Below are 20,700 nucleotides of genomic sequence, written 5' to 3'. Positions count from 1 at the left end.
AGTTATGCATTTTAGAAAATAGCTAAAAAATAAAATCACTATTTCAGAATTAAAAGAGAGAGAGAAACCAAGTGTGTGCGTACGTGCATGATGGCTATGAAGCTTGAATAAATAACATTTTATCAACCATTTTTCTGGGTTAAATGAAACAATCAGGTTGCAAAACCAAATGAATGGTGCCCCTGGGTGGTGTAAACAGTTCACATGCTTAGCTGCTAACTAAAAGGTTGGCAGTTCGAGTCCACCAAGCGACACCTCAGAAGAAAGACCTGGCGATCTACTTTCAAAAAATGAGCCACTGAAAACCCTGCAGAGCACAGTTCTGCTGACACACACGGGGTCACCAAGAGTTGAGACTGACTCGATGGCAACTGGTACAAAAAAACAGAATGAGGGAAAGAAGGCTAAAATTTAAGTTTTTGTGTTATGGTGCGTAAGGAATAGATTTCTTGTAATACGGTTATACGATTATTATTATTAGGAAGTCCCTGGGTAGTGCAAACGGTTAATGTGCTTGGCTGCTAACTAAAAGATTAGAGGTTCGAGCTCACCCAGAGGCGTCTGGGAAGAAAGGCTTATCAGTCTGCTTCTGAATAATCAGCCATGAAAATCCTGTAGAACACAGCTCTGCTCTGACATACAGGGGCCACCATGAGTCGGAGTCAACTCGACAGCAACTGGTGCTGGTATTATTATTTGCTGTTCTAAATACACTTTATTTTTTAGAGCAGTTTTACATTTACAGTAAAACTGTACAGGAAGCTCATAGAGATCCCTTGCCCCTGCACACCGATGGCTGCGTCATTTTTATAGTTAAAAAAAAGACACGATCTGAGATAGCAACAGGAATTTTAGTAGAAATGCAATTCTTTTATCTTTGAACATGTGAAACTTACGTGCCTGCCAAAATCTCATGTATGATTTCATTTTCTTTCTGAGCAAAATTTTTAAGGAAAATAATCTCTAATTTTAACACGAAAAGCAGTGAGGAAATTGGATTAGGTGTAGAAAACTTATACATACTTTCATACACAAAAATTCTATGAAGTGAGTCACATCTGTATTGATTAAGCTGTATGAGATGAATATTCTTTTTCAAATTACTGGGGTCACAATTAGTGGAGCCTGGGTCATGGTGGCTTTTGCTCATTGACAGAGACCCGGGTTTAATTCTCGGCCAAGGCACCTCATGTGCAGCTACTGCCTGCCTGTCAGTGGACGCTTCTGTATTGCTGAGATGCTAAACAGGTTTCAGTGGAGCTTCCAGACTAAAATGGACTAGGAAGAAAGGCCTGGCAATTTACTTCCAAAAGATCAGCCAGTGGAAACCTTATGGATCACAATGGTCCAATCCTGTTGTATGTGGGGCCACCATGAGTTGGGCGCTGACTTCACGGCAGCTCACAACAATCATCGGAGCGCTTATTTACCAGAGGCCTAACTAAAACCAAACCAAACTCATCGTCATCGAGTCAATTCCGACTCATAGTGACCCTACAGAACAGAGTAGAACTGCCCCATAGGGTTTCCAAGGAGCGCCTGGGGAATTCAAACTGCCAATTTTTGGGTTAGCAGCCATAGCTCTTAACCACTACGCCACCAGGCTTTCTACCAGAGGCCTAATTTATGCAGAATTTAAGCTGGACTTCAAATCTGAGCGGCTGAGGCCACACTTACCTGCTGTTGGGCTGAGCAGCCTGGATACCGTTCTGTTCAGGGGGGGTCTCTGCTGGTTTGGACCTGAAGTAATTGACGAGCCCCCCAAACACACTCTTGATGCTGTTGATGTGCTTCTGGCTGGTCTTCAGATCTTGATCCATTTTGTCCACCATCTTCTCTGTGCGTTCCAAGACTCCTCGCTGACGGATGAGTTCCTTGGGAAACGAAAGGAGCTGGTGTTACCCCTTTTCTGTACTTCTCTCCTGACCCTGTAGAGCACCAGGCACAGCAGGCATTTTAAGAACCCTCACGGAGCACAGATGGAAACATACGCTGTCAGCTGTCACCTGTGAGGGGCGTGCTATCATTTCTGACAACACATTCCTTTGTCTCTCCCTCTCTGCCCAACCTCTCCTTACTTCCTTTTTATTTGCTCTCAAGCCCCTTTTCCCTCCTGCCACATGAGGGGATGGCCACAGAACCTCACTAATTTAACATGGATTTAAGTGTGTGCATGTGGAGATTGACACCGAGGGCCTGCGGTGGCAGCCCACCCTCGCTAGCCCCTCAGAGCCTTGGTAACCCTCACAGGTTTTGACCTGCCACTGCCTTGAAGACTCTGGTTCTTGTCTTCTTCATGTTGAGATATGGTAATGCTCACGTGGCCCTGGACATTGTCTTCAAACTCCATTTCATGGACTAGGTTCTGGTGTCCTTTCTGGACCCTGTTAGCGTCTGATTCCACACTCACTCATAGTTTAAGCTTTAAAACTCTGGTCTTGGTGCTGAAACTAGCAACAGGGTTGACCCTGCCACAAGGCCTTTGCACCTGTTAACTTCGTTGCCTGTAACGCTCTTTGCCCAGACCCACGTATGGCTCATTCCCTCACTCATTCTAAGGCCATTTCCTCACAGAAGCGTTCCCTGCACACCTTCCCTAAAGCAAAGCTCCACTTTCTAACCCAATCCTCCATCCCTCACCCTAGTTAAAATTCTCTCTACGGCACGCTCACGGCCGTGTCTCCAATGCTGCACTCAGAGAAGCTGCTCACTGCAGGTGTGCTGAACAGACATGCGTGTGATGCTCCACGGTCATAGGGTGGCCCTGACTGTATCCCTCAGCGGATGGTTCTGGCTGCAGATGGGAATACACAATGGCGACGCTAATGCCTGCCTTTCTTTGTGACAAAGTTGCTTGCATCCCTATTTCAGGGTTTATCTACAGCCATTCCTGTTGTGTCCCCTCTCTGTATCCACCCTTCTGGCCAGGAGACTCTCAAGCTTTTTGTTCTATTGCAGGAAGCAACTTCTTCCCACAGCTCCCTGTCATGGGATCTTCTGTCCCTCATTCTCCTTGTGGCTCAGTGGTTATGTTAACTATACAAATAACCTTTAGAGATGTTTTATCTTGATACCGAAAAACAAAGCGATAAACCGTTTTCAAACAGACACCCTAGAAATTTCAAGGATAAAAATGAAACCATATGCAACTGTTAGAGCCCTTTTCAGATTTAAGGTGTAGGTGGAAGGCATTCCAGGGACACAGTGGGCATTCAGGAACTCAAGGAGTAATCTGAGTTCTTAACATTAACGTTCAGGAGATAGATACAATGTCTTTGGGTAAAAAGCTAAAACGTTGGTCCAATTTACTATTAAATTTCTGTTTAGCTCTTGCCGGAAATAAATCTAGAACTGCTGACTTTTACAGTTTTGGATATTTATGTATTTCCCTAGCTCCTGAGACATGGCTGAAGACACCATTGGGTTTTTTTAAGTAAAAAACAAAAATGTTACTGGACTGTGTTCCTCACAATATGTCAAACAAATATTTGCTGGGGCTAATTTTTAGGGGGAAACAAACAAAAAAAAAGAGCTGCTAATTTATCTGGAGTTTCTGCTTCTTCCAACACCTCATATTTATCATCTCTATGTCCAAATGAATGTAAATCTTTTCTAAAACAAGGTAGGGCTTTATGTAAAGATTAAAATGATTTTTTGCAGTTTTCATGTGTTTTTTTGAGTTGATACGTTTCTCACAGTCCAGTCCCAGTTTATTTCATGTTGCAGAGACAGAAGAATCCGAAGCTGAGAAATGCTTTGAGCAGAAGTGAGTGGGGATGGAGGGAAGAGCAGAGGATGGGAGTGGTGGTGGTGTCCAAGGTGCTGCCGAGCCACACTATGGCTCCTGGGGGTGCTGCCCAGCTTCCCATGTGACCGACTTTACAGCAGTGCTCTCTCTTTCACCCTTGGCCTCTTCACCTCAGGTCTGAGAGTCATAGCAGTAAGGAGGAGCTGACAAGACTATCTCCAGTTCGCAGTGGGGTCTTACTCTCTTCTGTCCACGAGTGACACATTCTCTCAAATCCTCCAAGAGTCCATGTGACTGTGCTGACTTGGAGAGGAAATCCAACGTCTGGTTTGGATGACGGAAGTCCAGGGACATACACGAGGCAGGGAGGCTTGTCCTGCAGCTGAGGCTGAAGGCCAGCAGATGTGAGCACTGCTCTGGTCTCTGGACATTTCTGTTTGCTGACAGGTGCACACCTGCTGGTGCCTGGAAGCTGATGTTGGCCTCGGAAATCTGCGGGTCATGAGGCTAGCAGAGGGGGAGGGAAAAAAAAAACCAAACCAAACCCGTTGCCATCTGCTAATTAGCACCTGCTAATTTCTTCCCTGGAAGGCAAAGGAAGTGACTGAACACACCATACTTGTGACCTAATTCCAACGGGCAAGGGAGAAGGCCTCAGCAAAGCTCAGGCCAAGAGGACTAGGAAAAGAAGCAATGGACTGTCTGGGAGGGCCCTGATAGCCAAGCGGACCTGCACCCCTGCCAGCACGAGGCAGGCCACCAGCGCTCCAGTCCCAAGCCGTTCCCACCTCCAGATGGGGGCCACTGGAGCGCTGGGGCCTCCAAAGTCACCATTCTTCTCCATCAGCCACTGTGATGATGGGATATCACTGAGACCATGGGGCTGTGAGGGCAATGAGGTCCTGCAAGGCCCCTTGGTTCTATGGACATGCACGCAAAGTGCTTAGCTTAGGTGTCAGCATTATAGGTGACTCCCCCTCTCTTTTGAGCCCCCATAAGTGTTCTAAGTTAAACTGGAAAAAGGAGATGGTGAGGGAAAGGAGCTCATGCTGGGGGTACAATGCCGAGGGACCACCTGGAGAGAGGGAGTTTCCCAGTTCCTCTCTGGCTTGTGGCTTTTTGTCCAGCAGAAGGGTTCCCGGCAGAGTCAGGGTAAGCAGATGAGGAAGAAAAGACCCTGGTTGCTCACACACTGTCCTGAGGGAGGCAGTCCCAGGCCATGGACTCTACTCAGGGGTATTGTGAGCACTGGAAACCCGAGACGCATCAGCAGAGGTGGTGTGAGGTGTCCAACCACAGATACTAGTGATCGTCTGCTCTCCACCAGATTCTGCTCTCCACCAGATGCCGGTCCAGGTGCTGGGGCTCAGGAGTGAACTAAACAGCCAATAATCTGTACTCAGGAGCTTACAGGCTAGCAGAGGGTGAGGAGAGTGAGCATCAATCTGATTCTGAATTTGCTGACAACACTGTAGCGCTTCCTTGAGCTTAGGGTCTCATGGGGGAGACAGAAAGGAGGCTGTGTGTCTCTCTCTCTCACACACACCCGTAACCATTCCCACCACTTGGGGCTGCTGCCCAGTTAAAGGGCAGTCAGGGAAGCTCCCTGGTGGGGCGAGATTGATTGAGAGCCTGAAAGTTGAAGAATCTGGGAGTCAAACAGGGGTGGGGAGGTGGGATGGAACATTCCTGGCAGAGGAAGCAGCACACGGCGTGGGGCAGTGCAGGGCAGAGGAACTGAGAAAGGAAGTGGTGCTGTGCTCAGGTAAGCATGGAAAGGAGCAGGCAGGACTCCAGCACGGTACACTGAGGGGGTAATGGGGAGTCTTCAAAGAGCAGCAGTGATCACCAGCCCTCAACCCCAAATCGCAGCAGATGCATCTGAGACGGGCCTCACGCTCTTCCTTAATAGAGCTGGTCCTGAGTTCCTGAGGAAAGGCACCAGTACTAAGTTTCTCAAACTGAGCTAATAGTTAAAACTCAGATACCAATTGATAACAAATAAGGTATTGGTGGTTTGGCAGTAGAATTCTCGCCTTCCATGAGGGAGACCTGGGTACAATTCCTGGCCAATGCGCCTCACGCGTAGCCACCATCCGTCCGTCAGTGGAGGCTTGCATGTTGCTACAATGACAAACAGGTTTCAAAGTGGAGCTTCTAGATTAAGATGGATTAGGAAGAAAGGCCTGGTCATCTACTTCTGAAAATTAGCCAATGAAAACACTATGGATCACACTGGTACCATCCCCAACTGATCATGGGGATGGTGCAGGACCGGGCAGCATTTTGTTTCATTGTGTATGAGCTCGCCATGAGTCGGGGGCGGACCTGATGGCAGCTAACAACAACTGGTTAAAATAGATAGAAGTCAATCTGGAGTCAATGGGTTGAATCCAAAATTTGAAATCTATCTTAGTTACATCACTCCCTTCCAAAAAAACACACACATGTATAGGTGCTGGCAGGACACACATGGACACACATGAAACAAACCCAAACCCTGTCTGGCCAAGTCTGCCAGTAGCATGGAATGGTTTCAGAAACACAAACTGGGTCCTGGGCTGCATGAAAAGGCCTGGAAGGCAAAGGTAGGGACACACTGGTGCTCCTCACTGTGTGCTGCGGAGACCCATGGCTGGGCACCACACACAGGAAAGGATGAATGGGCTGGTCTGGGCTGTCCATGCCCTGTGCGTTCCAAACAAAGGACTGGTCCTCGACCATCTCCTGGAAGGAGACCTGTGAGCCCTTGGGATGTTCTTTCTGACCAGTGTGCCCTTGTTCATCCAAGACCTTGAGCCTTGGGCCAGAGAGTCTATGCCAACAATGTGATTTTGTGGGAGGCGCTTGGGCCATGTGGTTATCGGCTTGACCTCTCCAAGGGCACGAAACTAAAGTCAGCCCCACAGGCAGCCAGTCATGTCAACATGGCCAATCCCTAATGAAAACCCTGGACGCCAGGGCTCCAGTGAGCTTCCCTGGCTGACGATGCTTTGTGTGTTGTCCCACATCACTGCTGGGAGAAGTAAGCACTGTCTGTGTGACTCCACTGCAAGAGGACCACTGGATACTCGCCCTGGGCTCTCCAGGACTCTGTCCTGTGCACCTTTTTTGGCTGTAATAAACCATAACCATGGGTATCATGACTTTGCTGAGTTCTGGGAGTTCATCTAGTAAATTATTGAAGCTGAGGGTGGTCTTAGGGACCACCGAACAGCACCTTCCACTCTCATAATGATCACTTCAGAGGTGGAAGGCTGGAATGCACACAGCTGACTCAGCTTCCCGTAGTGTGTTACCTGGCCAGCAAAGCAAAGTCCTGAGAACAACGAGGCCATCAGTGGAAGTGCTGAGGAAAGAGCGCCATATCTAGCCAGATGCCTTGGCTCCGGTGCAGCGGGTCTGATCTACCTGAACGGTACCAAGGCACCTTGTTACAACTGAGGAGCTGGCAAGTTCCAATAGTGTAGTTCAATCAATGACAGTTTAAGAAAAACTGTGCTCACTTATCATCCCAAATACAGCTACCACCTGTCTGTCAGTGCAGGCCTGTGCGTTGCCATGACGCTGAACATCAGGTTTCAGTGAAGTTTCCAGACTAAAATAGACTACGAAAAAAAGCCTGGCGATCTACTTCTGAAAGTCAGCCAATGAAAACCCTATGGATCACAATGGTTTAATCCACAACCAATCACAGGGGTGGTGCAGGACTGGGCAGCATTTCGTTCCATTGGGCACAGGGTTGCCCTGAATTGGGGGCTGACCTGACAGCAGCCAATAACAAACAAATCAGTCTTAGACTAAGTACGGTCAGAATATTCCTTAGAAGTGAGGACGCCGAGACTCGGGCTCTCTTACTTTGGACACATCACCAGGAAAGATCGATCACTAGAAAAGGACATCCTGTTTGGTAGAGGGTCAGCAAAAACGAGGGAAACCCTCCATGACATGGTCTGACATAATAGCATCAAAATAAGCTCAAACATACGAAGACTGTGAGGATGGTGCAGGACTGGGAAATGTTTCTTTGTGCTGTATACATAAGGTTGCTTTGAGTTGGAACCAACTCCATGGCAACTAATGGCAACATCATTATTCTGAAAAGTTAATAACAAAATAAATCCAGAACAGGCCTATCGGTGAAGATGTGGTCCAATGACAACTCCCTACCAGAGCCCCTTATACCCGACAGCAATGATCTGGTCACAGAGAGGGGTTTCATCCACAGTCATATGGCTCAACTCATTCTTCTCACCTCCCCCTCACCTTTAATTCCAACCCTCTGTTCCCTTACCTTCTTTCTCCTTCCTGATGTCCCTCCCCTTCCTCAGGACAGCTACTACCCAACAGCTACCTGGAGAGCAACTATTACACAAAGGACATTGTGCTGACAAGTGTGAGGGTGGAATGCTGAGGAAGACGGTTCCTCCTCTAGAACGGACATGGAGAAATGGATTGAGAAATTACTGGATCTAGCAGTTGTCTCCCCTCTCCACCAGCTTTTGCTTCAGGACAGGGTTGGGCTAAGAACTCTGGCCCCATCAGTACCACCAAAGGCTACCTTGGAGGGACAGCTCAGGTCGCTGTGGCCCCCTGGAGTGGGGGATGGTACTGCTCAAAGACTAGCTTCCTAGAGAATGAGGGCAACACCCTTACAGGGGGAACGCTGAGTTTAGTGGTTGCCAGGGCCTCTGCTCCTGGGCCAGGACGGTTGTTCCTGGAGGGCAGGGTGGCCCCTCACCCCTCTCTGAACCAAACGGTCAGCACAACAGTGACTGTCCGTTGGTGGAAAGATACCAAGACAGTGATGAAGACCTGCATGAGACCATGTACAGGAAGTGTCAGCTGGGATCTGAATCTTACCAAACACCACTCCCTTGACACCAATGCTACTGCATCAACTACTGGGCTCTGGCTTGAAGTTCAGTGCTGGACTCCCCTGAACTGAGATCCTAGGCCCCAGAAATGTCACTGGAGCAATCTCAGCTGTCACAGGGGAAGGAAAGCCTCCAGTACAGCCAGTCTTCTCTGCAAGGATGGATAAAAGATGTACAAACACCCAGGCCAAGTATGATGCAAACAGGTTCACCAAAATGGTGCAAATGGTCAAACGCCTATCATAAGGGGACTGGCTACATAAATAAAAGTCACTTCTTCAATGGAATATGATATACCTGTTGCGGTCAAGTCAGTTCAGACTCGTAGCAACTCCATGTGTGTCAGAGTAGAACTGTGCTCTATGGGGTTTTCACTGGCTGTAATCTTAAGGAAGTAGATCGTCGGGCCTTTTCTCTGTGGTGTTGCTAAGTAAATTCGTACCACCAACCTTTCAGTTAGTAGGAAACCCTGGTGGTGTAGTGGTTAAGAGCTATGGCTGTTAACCAAAAGGTCAGCAGTTTGAATCCACGAGGCACTTCTTGGAAACTCTACGGGGCAGTTCTACTCTGTCCTATAGGGTTGCTCTGAGTTGGAATTGACTCAATGGCAATCAGTTTTTTTGGTTGGTAAACCAAACCAAACCTGTGCCATCGAGTTGATTTTGACTCATGGCGACCCCATGTGTTACACAGTGGAACTGCTCCATAGGGTTTTCTTGGCTGTATCTGAATGGAAGTAGATTGACAGGCCTTTCCTCTGTGATACCACAGGGTGGGTTCGAAGAGCCAACCCTTAGATTAGTACCCCGGCTACCCAGTACCGTCAAGTCAGCTCTTAGATTAGTAGTCAAGAATAAACCACCTGTGGTACCCATGGACTTCTTTCCAATTAGTAGTCAACTGCAAATGGTTTGCGCCACCCAGGGAGCCTGGACTACAACATAAAAAAACAGCCAAACCCGCTGCTGTCGAGTTAATTCCAACTCATAGCAACCTTACAGGACAGAGTAGAAATGGATTCAAACTGCTGACCTTTTAGTTAGTAGCTGAGCTCTTAACCACTGCGCCACCAGGGCTCTGGAATAGCCACTTAAAAAAAAAAGGGGGCAGCTCATTACATATTGTTTTGGAACAATCTCTTATCCTGTTAGGCAAAGATCAGATGAGAATGTATGAAATGTTCCATTTACGGTATTAAAAAGATACAAGAAAAAACACTATAATTATGTCCTCACACTTGAAATGTCTCCATAATGATACTGAAAAAATCAACAATAACTGGTAGCATAGTGGTTAAGAGCTTGGCTGCTAACCAGAAAGTCAGCAGTTTGAATCCACCAGCTGCTTCCTGGAAACCCTATGGGGGCAGTTCTACTCTGTCCTATAGGATCATTGCGAGTTGGAATCAACTCTACAGCAATGGGTTTGGTTTGGTTTTAGCTGGCAGAGGGTGGCGAAGGAAGGGCAAGGGAGGAGACTTCACACTCTTTTGCATGTTTTGAATTTTGAATCATATGACTGGAATATCTTGTCACAAAAATTAAACCTCAGAAAAAGACATCAAAAAAAAAAAAAAAGGAAGTCACGCTTGTCAAAACGAAGAGCAAGGTGACTGCAAAGTCTCCCCAGTTTGTATATGTGCTTAGGAAGCCAGCTGGTGGGACTGGTCCTGCCCTGGCTGCTTCTCCTCTGCCCCTTGGAGGTCACAACCTGAGTCAGAGCCTTTATGACAATAACCCTTGCCAGGTCTCACAGCAGGAGAAGGGCAGCTCTCCTTCACTAGAGGTGACCTGACTAAGTAATTTTCCTACTTCCGCCAAGCTGGACTGAATTCTGATTATCCCAGCCTAATGTGAGTCTGGAAAAAAAAAAAAAAAATCAAACAGTTGCTGTTAAGTTGACAGCAATTCATAGTGACCCCATTTGTGCAGAGTAGAACTGTGTTCTGTAGGGTTTTCATTGGCTGATTTTTGGAAGTATATCGCCAGGCCTTTCCTCCAGTGGGCCTCTGAGTGCACTCAAACTGCCAACTCTTCCTTAGCTGCTGAGTATGTTAACTGCTTGCATCACCCAGGGACTCCAGACTAGGATGGACTAGAAAGAACGACCTGATAATTTACCTGCGAAAATCAGGCAATGAAAATCCTACGATCACAACGGTCCAATCTGCAATCATGAGGATGGCACAGGACTGGACCGAGTTTCAGTCAGTTGTGCATGGGGTTTCCATGAGTCGGGGGCCAACTTGGCAGCATCTAGCAGTTACAACCGAATGTGATTTATAAACTCCTGATTCTCTACAGAAATCTGATATATTTTGGCATCTCTTATAGAGCTGGGTTTCATAGGCCACTGGCTAGTAAGAAGGCGAGCAGGGTATACTTGGGTCTGCTGGGAGCAATTTCTCTGTGACTCAATTGTGTACTGACCGGCAAACTCACCCCTAATCCTGCCCCAACTCTGAAGGAATGATTCAAAGATAGTTTAGACAGGGTAGAGTGGGGCGAAGCTGCGGCATGGTGCAAATGATTAAGCACTAGACTACTAACTGAGATGGTGATGGTCTGAGCCCACCCAGAGTCACCTCAGGAAGAAAGGCCTGGCGATCTACTGCCAAAATCAGCTACTGAAAACCCTACGGAGTGCAGTTCTACTGTGACACACAGCGGGTTGCCATGAGTCATAACTCAGTTGACAGCAACCGGTTTGGGGTGGGGGATGCTGATCATTCCTGTTCCCAGGGCCTCTGATCATTGAGAACTGAGTCAATTGTGGAAAAATCCAACTTGTAACTGCACTGATTATAGAGCCTGTCATCTGCCCAGCCCAGGCCTCACATGCCTGAGGTGCCACTCTGCCTTTTCTTATAGTCCCCACTGCATAGAGAGCACCTTTGGGGGGCTTCTCACCATAGTAAGTTTCAAACAACTCACATCTATTATGTTTTTGGTTCTCCTGGATTATGGGACTACACTCTACCCTCTGACCAGCAAAAACGCCTCAACTGCCTCCTCCATCCCTTTCCTCTGATACATCCTGCACATCATTTCTCTTACTTGGGAGCCCAGGGGTTCTGTTGCTGGGCCAATGCCTTTATGCATTCTCCTGTCTTCCCTGGGAACATCTTCCCTTCTCACTCCGCTTGCCTATACCACGTCTTTAAAGGTGGACTCAAATTTATCCTCTACCATGATGCCTTCCTTCAGGTCACTCTGATTTCTTATCTCATTTGTTCTGTTTCCAAAAATACCTCTTCAAACAGTTCTTCGTTGGCCTTCTTGGGCCTGGAACCCTCAATTAAGTGATCCCTCCACGTAAGATCGCAGGCTCTCCTCCCAAATCTAAGTCAAAGCTTTCCCCTTAAACGTAAAAATTCTGCAGGTATGAAATGTGAGGTCTGTAAGCTAGGCTTCTTCAATGAGATTAAAGACAGGAAGGCGGGCCAACAATATGGAAACACAAAATGGGGAAGAGAAATAACCCAAGAAAGTGGCAATGAAGAAACGACAGGGATGATGACTATTAGCAAGGCCTCAACACTGTCCAAGGCCATAAGCAACCAGGTCAGAATGAACCTTGCCAGAGAAAAGAATTATGGAAGAGGCCAAGGAGGAAAACGACACTTTAGTTTCAAGTATTATACTTCCAAACCAATAAGTGCTTACAATTAATTAGTCTTACATGACATACCGGTAATCTACGAACACATTTTTTAAAACTTTTTTCTCTGCCCAAACAAAACTATATCCTGAGTAGGCCGAGAAGAGAGTGTGATGTGTAAGAAAGAAAAACAGTCCCCATTTAAAGTCCCACTCTCTGGAACCTTCTACAAATAGGAAAGAACTAGCAAAGGTGAATTGGGCCAATACAACATCCCAACCCATACACTGTCTACCTAGGACATCTCCGTTTGTGTCTGGGAAGTAAAGGTAAACCTCCTCAACTCAGGCTATGACTTAGACCGGTAGGATCTCAACATTTCTACTGGTGATGTGGATGGAGGAGGAGTCTGGAAGGAGGAAGAACTCAAGGTCCCTATGTCCTGATACTTCAGGGCATCACCTGACACCTGCTACCGGCACATTCCTCACTCACTCTGGGTCATTCCAGGAAGAATGGTCAGAGCCTTCAGTCTCTGCTTCTGCCCACAGACTTACGTAAAAACAAGCAGATCTTTCATTTCCCTAAGCCAGCCTCTATTTTCCAGAATTTTCACTTACCTGGGCATTACAAACCTTTGAACTCGGTGTAGAAAAAAAGAAAAAGAGAATCAAGTAAGCAGACTAAGAGCTGAGGGAGACCCCCGGGATCTTTCAAGCACCCCCACACGCACATCTACTTACAAAGTTAACAAAAGATTATAAATCAAGTCATGAAAATACAAGAACCTAATTTAGGAAACTAGACCCAAGATTTTCCAAAAGATCCTTAACGAAGCATTTCTCGACCCCGTTGGGCAGTCCCAGCCCGCCGGTCCAGTCCCGCCCTGCCCTGCCCCAGGCTCACCTCGGAAGAAGCAACGCCGACCCTCTCGGACTCGTACATGAGGGACAGGGACCGGCTGGTGCTGGCAGCCGTGGCCTCGGCCCTGCGTAACACCTCCTGCCGTAGGCTCTGCTGCCTGTCCGCGGCCGCGCTGGACCCGTCGGGGAGGTCGCGGGAATCCCGGCCGCCCTCGTCCTCCGCGTCGTCGTCGAACGGGTTGTAGCTCTTGGGGTAGGCCGACATGGTGCCGGCGCTGGCCTCGACCTGGGAAGAAGGAGGTGTGCGGCCAAGTCAAGGAATAGCCTTCGCGGGACCGCCGGGACACCGGGACCTCGGAAGCGCCCCCTCCGTGCACCCTGCAGCACCGCCGTCGCCGCCCGTCCCCCACCGCCCGGCCGCCGCGCCCGCCTCCTTCCGTCCGCAGCGCGCGAGCGGACCCACCCCCGGAGCCTACCATCACATCCCGCGTCTGGGGGGGAGCCACGCCCGGCGCGCGCGACCGCGGCCTGGCTCGAGGCTTCTCCCCCCCGCGCTGCGGTGGAACCGCCCGGAGACGACGCTCCGTCCCGTGTCGGCAATAGAGAGGTCACGTGGCAGGGAAGCCGGATGCTGCTGCGCCTGCGCGGCGGGGTCGGCACTCGCTGGCCGGGCGCGGAAGGCAAGCGGGCATCGCCGTGGCTCGCGACGATGGCGGCGGCCGCGGCCCGGGGAGGCAGCGGCAGCTCCGGCTCCAGCTCCAGTTCCAACACCAGCGGCTCGCGGGGCTTCTACTTCAACACAGTCCTGTCACTGGCCCGCTCCCTAGCCGTGCAGAGACCGGCATCCTTGGAGAAGGTAACCTCGGCCGGTTCGGCCGCGGGCTGACAGCAGGAGGGGCCTGGGCGGCCAGGCAGGCAGGCGGGCGGAGGTCTGCAGGAGGCCGAGCGGGGGTCGCGAGCAGCCTGGGACTGGGGGTAGGAGGCTCAGTGGGGGAGGGCGCTCTTGAGGGGAGACAGCCAGTGGGGTGAGGAGGCGCCGGGGAGGGGGAAGAGGGCAGGCGGGGTGAGGGTCGTGGGGGAGGAGTCGGCTGGGCGGGTGGGGGTTCGAGCCGTGAGCCACCTTGTGACATCGCAGGGCGGGGACCGGGACGTGGCGGCTGTGAGGAGCTGCTGGAAGAGCCGAGGACCGGGGTCAGAACCTGGGGGTCTGGCCCCGACTTCCCCTGCCTGTTATTCCACAACCTAGGGGAGATGTCTTTCCCATAGAATGGGGGTGCTTTCGCCTGCTTTGCCCTACTCGCGGGATTGTTGGGAAGGGGCATATGAAACAGCGTATGTGAAACCGCTTTCTAAACTGCAACTCGGCGGCTCAGTGTTATTTTCTGAGGCAGGTGGGGGACTAGAGGGGGGCGTGTTTAAGACTGGGTAAAAGAGTGCGTATTTGAAGGAGAAGGGACAGTGGCAGATAAGGGGAGTGAACTGTCTTGTCATTGGGCAGAGAATTAAGGTCGGAGTTGCTTCAGAGGAGAAGGCAAAACGTGCTCCAGAGGAGTCCTGTCTCTTGGGGGGTGAAAGACACTCAAGGGTGTGCCACGGGATGGTGGGAAGAACGCAGATTTTAGGGTCAGAATTAGATTTGGCCCCTGCTCTGTCACTTATATCTGTGTCGTGTTTGGCAAGTTACTTCAACCCTCTGAGCCTCTGTTTCCTTATTAGTGAGATGAGATTGTTCTTGAGGATTAAATGAGTTTAAGCATAAAGCGCATACACAGGACAAGGCACAGGGTAGGTAGGTGCGCAGTAAATGTCAGCTTTCTTCCCCCACCAGTATGTGATGAGATTCATTGCGGTGTGTTAGCCCTGAAGGGATAGCATTATTTTTACGCACAGCTTTCTGGCAGATGAGAGAGGACACTCCCTGACAGTAAGAGAAGAGCAATGATGCCTAGAGACCTGCCTGCTGCAGCTGGGGATGGTTTTGTAGCTCTGGTGATGGAGTGAAGCCAAAAGGCTGTTTTAGGCACTTTGGTAGTTAGTACAGCTTAGTCTTGGGCTTTGTAGGTTCTGAATCTTGATTTTATCACTCACCTGCAGGGTAAGGGAAACCCTGGTGGTGTAGTGGTTAAGCATTACCTCTGCTAACCAAAAGGTTGGCAGTTGGAATCCACCAGGTGCTCCTTGGAAACTCTATGGGGTAGTTCTACCCTGTCCTATAGAGTCGCTATGAGTCGGAATTGACTCGACGGCAACATATTTGGTTTTTGGTTTTGCAGGGTGAGCGGGTCCTGGGAGACTGATACCGGCCTGACTACTAATTAAAGAAGGAGTGCAATAGAATGGAAAGAACACGAGTTTTGGAGATAGAGCCGTGGGAATTTAAATCCTGTGTTACTTCCTTAAAGGAACCCCAGTGGTATAGTGGTTAAGCACTCGGCTCAGCGGGAGAAAGATGTGGCAGTCAGCTTCTGTAACGATTAGTCTTGGAAACCCTACAGGGCAGCTCTACCCTGTCCTTTAGGGTTGCTATGAGTCGGAATTGACTCGATGGCAATGGGTTTGGTTTATTACTTGTTTAAGGAGCCCTTGTGGCACAACGGTTCAGTGCTTAGCTGCTAACCGAAAGGTCAGCGGTTTGCACCCACCCATTAGCTGTTCCATGGGAGAAAAGACCTGGTGATCTGCTTCTGTAGAGATTTCAGCCTAGGAAGCCCTATGGGGCAGTTATACTCTACCCTGTGGTGTTGCTGTGCGTTGGAATCGACTTGACGGCACACAGCAGCGATAACGTTACTTGCTTTTTAGTGTCATTTTGAGAAGGTCGTCTCCCTATTCTAAGCCTCTGCTTCCTTGTGTAAACAGCAGGGATAGCACTTGATAGAAGTATTGATCAATGCAATGACACAAAGGCAGGCACTTGGAGTACCTAATAAATGGATCACTGCTAGGAGTCGCTGGGTGCAGATTGTTAAGTGCTTACCTAATAACCGAGAGGTTGGTGGTTTGAGCCCACCCAGAAGCGCCTTGAAGGAAAGGCCGGTGATTTCCTTCTCAAAGGTTATAGCCATGAAAACCCTGTCAAGTAGCTCTACTCTGCCACACATGGGGTTGCCATGAGTCGGAATCAAGGACGTCAGTTGTGTTTGTTGATGTCGTTACCATTAAGTGATGGTGCTGGCTTATTAAATCAGCGTATTCTCTTAGGAGAGCTTAATCTCTTGGTTAATAGAAACCAAAAAGTGTATCAGGAGTTTGCTTGTTGGATTCAGGGAGAAGAGAGAAGAGGGTGCATGGAATTGAATAATCTTAAAGAAGCAGTGGTGGCATCCTTTCCCACTCAGTTAACTCTTTCTTCACTGCAAAAACCTTCTGCAATTGGAGCAGTGTTAGCTTTATATCTTGTTGTAACTGCTTCAATTGTCAAGACTGCAATATAGTTTACAGTTAATTAACACAGTGTTTAGGGTGTCAGCTCCCTAATATCTCTTTCTTTCGGAGGCCCTGTGGTCTCTTTTGCAACATTTACAAACCACTTCTGTGCAGAAAAGTGTTAATATAGCAGGCTACTGTCCTTAGAAGGGCTTGCTTACAAAGGTGGCCCTTGGCTGGCCTCAGGGAACTTGGTACTTGAAGTGTTGCTTCCATTCCCTAACTGATAAAGGTGTTTCAGTGTGCCCAGTCTGGGTACAGACAATGTGATTTATTCTGAACACTTGCCTTCTTTTGGGAATCTGGAACTTTGGTAGTTGCTAGTCAGATAGTGCCTACATGACCAGCCCCCAATAAAAACCTTGAGTACTGGGTCTCTAATGAACTTTCCTGGGCAGAAACATTGCACACGTTACTGCGTTTTTTGCTGCTGTAGAAAGGAGTGTGCTTGGCGTGTACCTTCACAGGAGGAGAGAATATAAGGAAGCCTGTTCACGGAGTTTCTCCAGACTCCACCTGTGTCTTTTTCCCTTGCTGATAGCCTTTCATTGTAATAAACTTCAGCCGTGAGTACAGCTATGTATGTGTGGGTGGTCTTGGGAACCCTTCAGGCAATTTATTACTTAACAGCAGCTTCTGTAGGTGGCCTATCCTATCAAATATATGTGAATTTCTTTTGTCTATTGAGGATTTTGAGACTTGATTATGCAAGGGATCATCGTTACTCTTTCATCCTGTATAATGTATCTGCTTACTGCATTTCCCATACTTCAAAACAATTGACAAGCATCCCTTAGCATTCCTAAGGAACAGATTCTTGAGGTTCTAAAGAGTAAAGCAACTTCTGAGTATTCACCTGGAGTAATAAAGATGGAGACTTAAGTGGGGAGATGAGTGTTGAAACATATGTTTCTTGTTTCTTCATTTTCGTTTTTCTCCTCTTCCTTCAGAGAGAGAGCAGGGCATTGATTGGGGCTTGGTCCAGATGGGGTTGACTTGTGGAGGGCTCTGTTTTCTGAACAAGACCTGCCATTTCAGCTCAGATGTTGGTAACTCATGCAGCCCCAAAGTGCTTTTGGTGGTACTTGAAGCACATTAATGACCTACCTTCCCAATCTGTGTCCCTCTATGTGTTACAGTTGTCTTTACTGACGCCACTCGCCCACTCTGATCCCTGATGGTGGAACGAGTTCTGTCCCTAGTCAGTGGGTTTGACTTTTTTTTCCATTACTTAGCTCACTCTTGCATTCAGAGAGCATTGATCGAGCGCCCATTGTGTATTGGTATGTACTAGGAATAGGTGTGTAAGAAACAGTCCAAATTTTGTCGTTCAAATTTGCTACAAGCCCTTCCTTTACTCTTGTATTCCAGGCCTGGTCACCAAACTCTTGCCATGTTCAGACAGCTAAACCCACAACCATTGGGCACCTGTTCTCGGATCCATATTGGAGCTTTGACCTTTTCCTGCTAGGCTGCCCCTAAGACTGAACTACCATCCCTGAGCCCCACCCCTGGGATTGCAGCCTACCCCTAAGGATGCCCTCTGTGAAGCTTTCTGGACCAAGTCCTACTTAGTCCTGAGTCCTCTCCTTCTGGGAGAAAGGCAAGAGGAGAAAAATAGGAAAGAAAGAGAGGCTTTTCAGCACCAGGATCTCTGCCTACAGTCTACTTCCAGACTCCCTCTCTCTGATTTCCATCTGCCTGCTGGTCCTGTTCTGCTTTCCTGGTTCTCACTTGTCTTCACAGTGGTGCTGGGCTGTCCCTGCGAAGCTTCCTCTTGGCTTTGCCTGGTACGTTTCCTCTGTCTCCAGGGAATCAGGTGAACTATTTTATTCTGCCTGTTCTTGTCTGGCCTGTGTCATACGAGTGGAACCCCTGGCTCTATGACACTGAGAGTCCTGGGCAGAGCTGCAAAGGTGGCAGTATTCTTTGCCCTTTCTAGTCCTCTTTCCACCCTCAGGGCCTTTGGTGGGCATCTTTTCCTCATGCCCTAAAATGTTCTCTCCAGTTGCAATGCCAGAATATAGAGGGGTTTAGCCAACTATTGATCTGTTGTTTAAATGACACGGTAGCAATAGGAACAGGCTGAACCCTCCCTGGTGGACATACGTAGTCCAGAAAATGAGCTCGTTAACTCTCATCTATAATTGGAGGAATGTGTGGGCAGGTGTTGAGGACGGTAGTGGGCTGTCTGGTGTTCAAGGTTATTCAATTTATGCTTTATAGCGTGGTCTGCTAGGGAGTAAAAATCATGGCGTTGGCATTTTTTCCGCATCATAAAGCTGAACATTTCCCATCTCCTCTCCTTTCCCTTTGCCAGGCTATGTAAAAAAGAACGATCCAGAGAGCAAGAGGAGAATGAAGGTTGGCAGAGGGTATTCGTATTGTTAGAACCATTATTATTACATCAACTCTAAAGTTATTTTAAGACGAAATTGGAAGAAGAAAAAAATCTTTGCCTGTGACCGTGCCGCATTAACCCATCAGCACCTTCATTTCCTGGTGCGCCTTCTCAGTTTTTGGCCATAGGTATATATTCATTGTGTTTCTGTGATTGTATTGCCTGTTTTAAAAATAGTTTGTATTTATTATTTTTATCCACCACCCATCTGTCAGTTTGTCATACTGTAGTGGCTTAGTTGTTGCTATGATGCTGGAAGCTATGCTACCGGTATTTCAAATACCATCAGGGTCACCAATGGTAAACAGGTTTCAGTGGAGGTTCCAGACTCTCTTAGTCTGGGTTCTGTAGAGGAGCAAAACCAGTGAGGCATATATATAAGTATACGTAGGAAGATTTACTTCAAGGAAATAGTTTATGCAGTTGCTGGGGGCTGGCACGTCCCAAATCCATGGGCCAGGTAGCAGACTTAAAGGCTTATGCTGGCTCATAGGGTAGTAGGGGCTGGCAAATCCATAGTCTGCAGGTGAGGTGGCAGACTGGAAACTTCTACAGGCTTATGTTAGATCGTTTTACATTACAGAAGAGTGATCAGCACAATGTCTGCCAAACCACTGAGAATCATAACCTCATCAAGCTGGCAAATAACATTAACCATCACATAGACTGAAACCAGAAAAAAGGCCTGGTGATCTGCTTCTGAAAATTAGCCAGTGAAAACCTTATGGATCACTTCAGACTCACTCACTTGGGACATGTCATCAGGAAAGACTGGGTGCTAGAAAAGGACTCATAATTGGTAGAGGGTCATTGAAAATGAGGGAAACCATCAGTGAGATGGATTGGCATTATAGCCACAATGATGGGCTCGAACACACTGGTGGTTATGAGGATGTGGTAGGACCGGTAGCGTTTCTTTCTGTGGTACTTAAGTTCGCCATGGTTTGGAGCTGACTCGACAGCAGCTAAAAATAACAACAATATTTTAATGGCTGCATGTTATCTTTTGTATTGGTATAGTATAATTTATTTAAGCATTTCTTTAGACATTCTAGTTTTTCTCTGGTAAAACTTTATTCCCATAAGCACGTTTGAACACCTAGTATCTTCTAAATTATTTCCCTGTATTAAATTGTAGATGGATCCTGATGTTTACTGCCCAGCTATTTTCAAAGGATTATACTTAGTTATGAGAGCATGAGCAAAACATCTTTATGCATATCTTTCTATAGCTTCAGTGGTATTGGGTTTTAATTTTCCTGGACAACTCAGCATTAAAAAGTACGTTATTCTTTTAATAACAAGATCATACCTGACCATGTTTGGCTATGTTGTGTTATGAATTAAACAAATGAAAACACGAGACAGAAGCACTAGAATTATGTGATATCTCTGTGGAAACTTGCATTTATTACTCTCTTCGTACTTGCATATCAGTCTTAGAAGAAATAGAACCAGAAAGCTCCGTAAAAGCGAGGATGATGAGACTTTGGCTCGCTTACTTTGGACATGTCATCAGGAAAGACCAATTGCTAGAAAATGACATTATGTTTGGTAAAGGGGAGGGTCAGCGAAAATGAGGGAAACCCTCAATGAAATGGATTGACACAATAGTCACAACAGTGAACTCGAACATACCAATGATCGTGAAGATGGCACAGGACCAGGCAGTGTTTCGTCCTGTTGTACATACGGTTGCCGTGAGTCGGAGTCAACTTGATGGTAACTAGCAACAGCTCATACTTGCATTCCTGTTGCTTGAGTAGGGACTCCTTGCTGTGCCCT

At 47.9% G+C, this 20,700-nt stretch overlaps 2 protein-coding genes across 3 annotated transcripts in view; one reads left to right on the top strand and one right to left on the bottom strand.

The window, feature by feature from the left end:
* Positions 1-13,525, bottom strand: part of SNAP29 (synaptosome associated protein 29) — a 30,651-nt gene extending 17,126 nt beyond the window's left edge. Inside the window, exons 1-2 of the mRNA XM_049866281.1 lie at positions 13,132-13,525; positions 1,678-1,874 (exon numbers count right to left, since the gene is read on the bottom strand). Of these exons, the coding sequence (XP_049722238.1) occupies positions 1,678-1,874; positions 13,132-13,353 (419 nt within the window). The 5' untranslated portion in view covers positions 13,354-13,525. The remainder of the gene's footprint in view (positions 1-1,677; positions 1,875-13,131) is intronic.
* A 214-nt stretch (positions 13,526-13,739) lies between these two features.
* Positions 13,740-20,700, top strand: part of PI4KA (phosphatidylinositol 4-kinase alpha) — a 155,468-nt gene continuing 148,507 nt past the window's right edge. For both annotated transcript variants that reach the window (XM_049867016.1, XM_049867020.1), the window contains exon 1: positions 13,740-13,944. In XM_049867016.1, the coding sequence (XP_049722973.1) occupies positions 13,798-13,944 (147 nt within the window). In that variant the 5' untranslated portion in view covers positions 13,740-13,797. The remainder of the gene's footprint in view (positions 13,945-20,700) is intronic.

This window comes from Elephas maximus, chromosome 22 (assembly GCF_024166365.1).
Source record: "Elephas maximus indicus isolate mEleMax1 chromosome 22, mEleMax1 primary haplotype, whole genome shotgun sequence".
Lineage (NCBI taxonomy): Eukaryota > Metazoa > Chordata > Mammalia > Proboscidea > Elephantidae > Elephas > Elephas maximus.
This window is presented reverse-complemented; position numbering and strand designations above follow the sequence as displayed.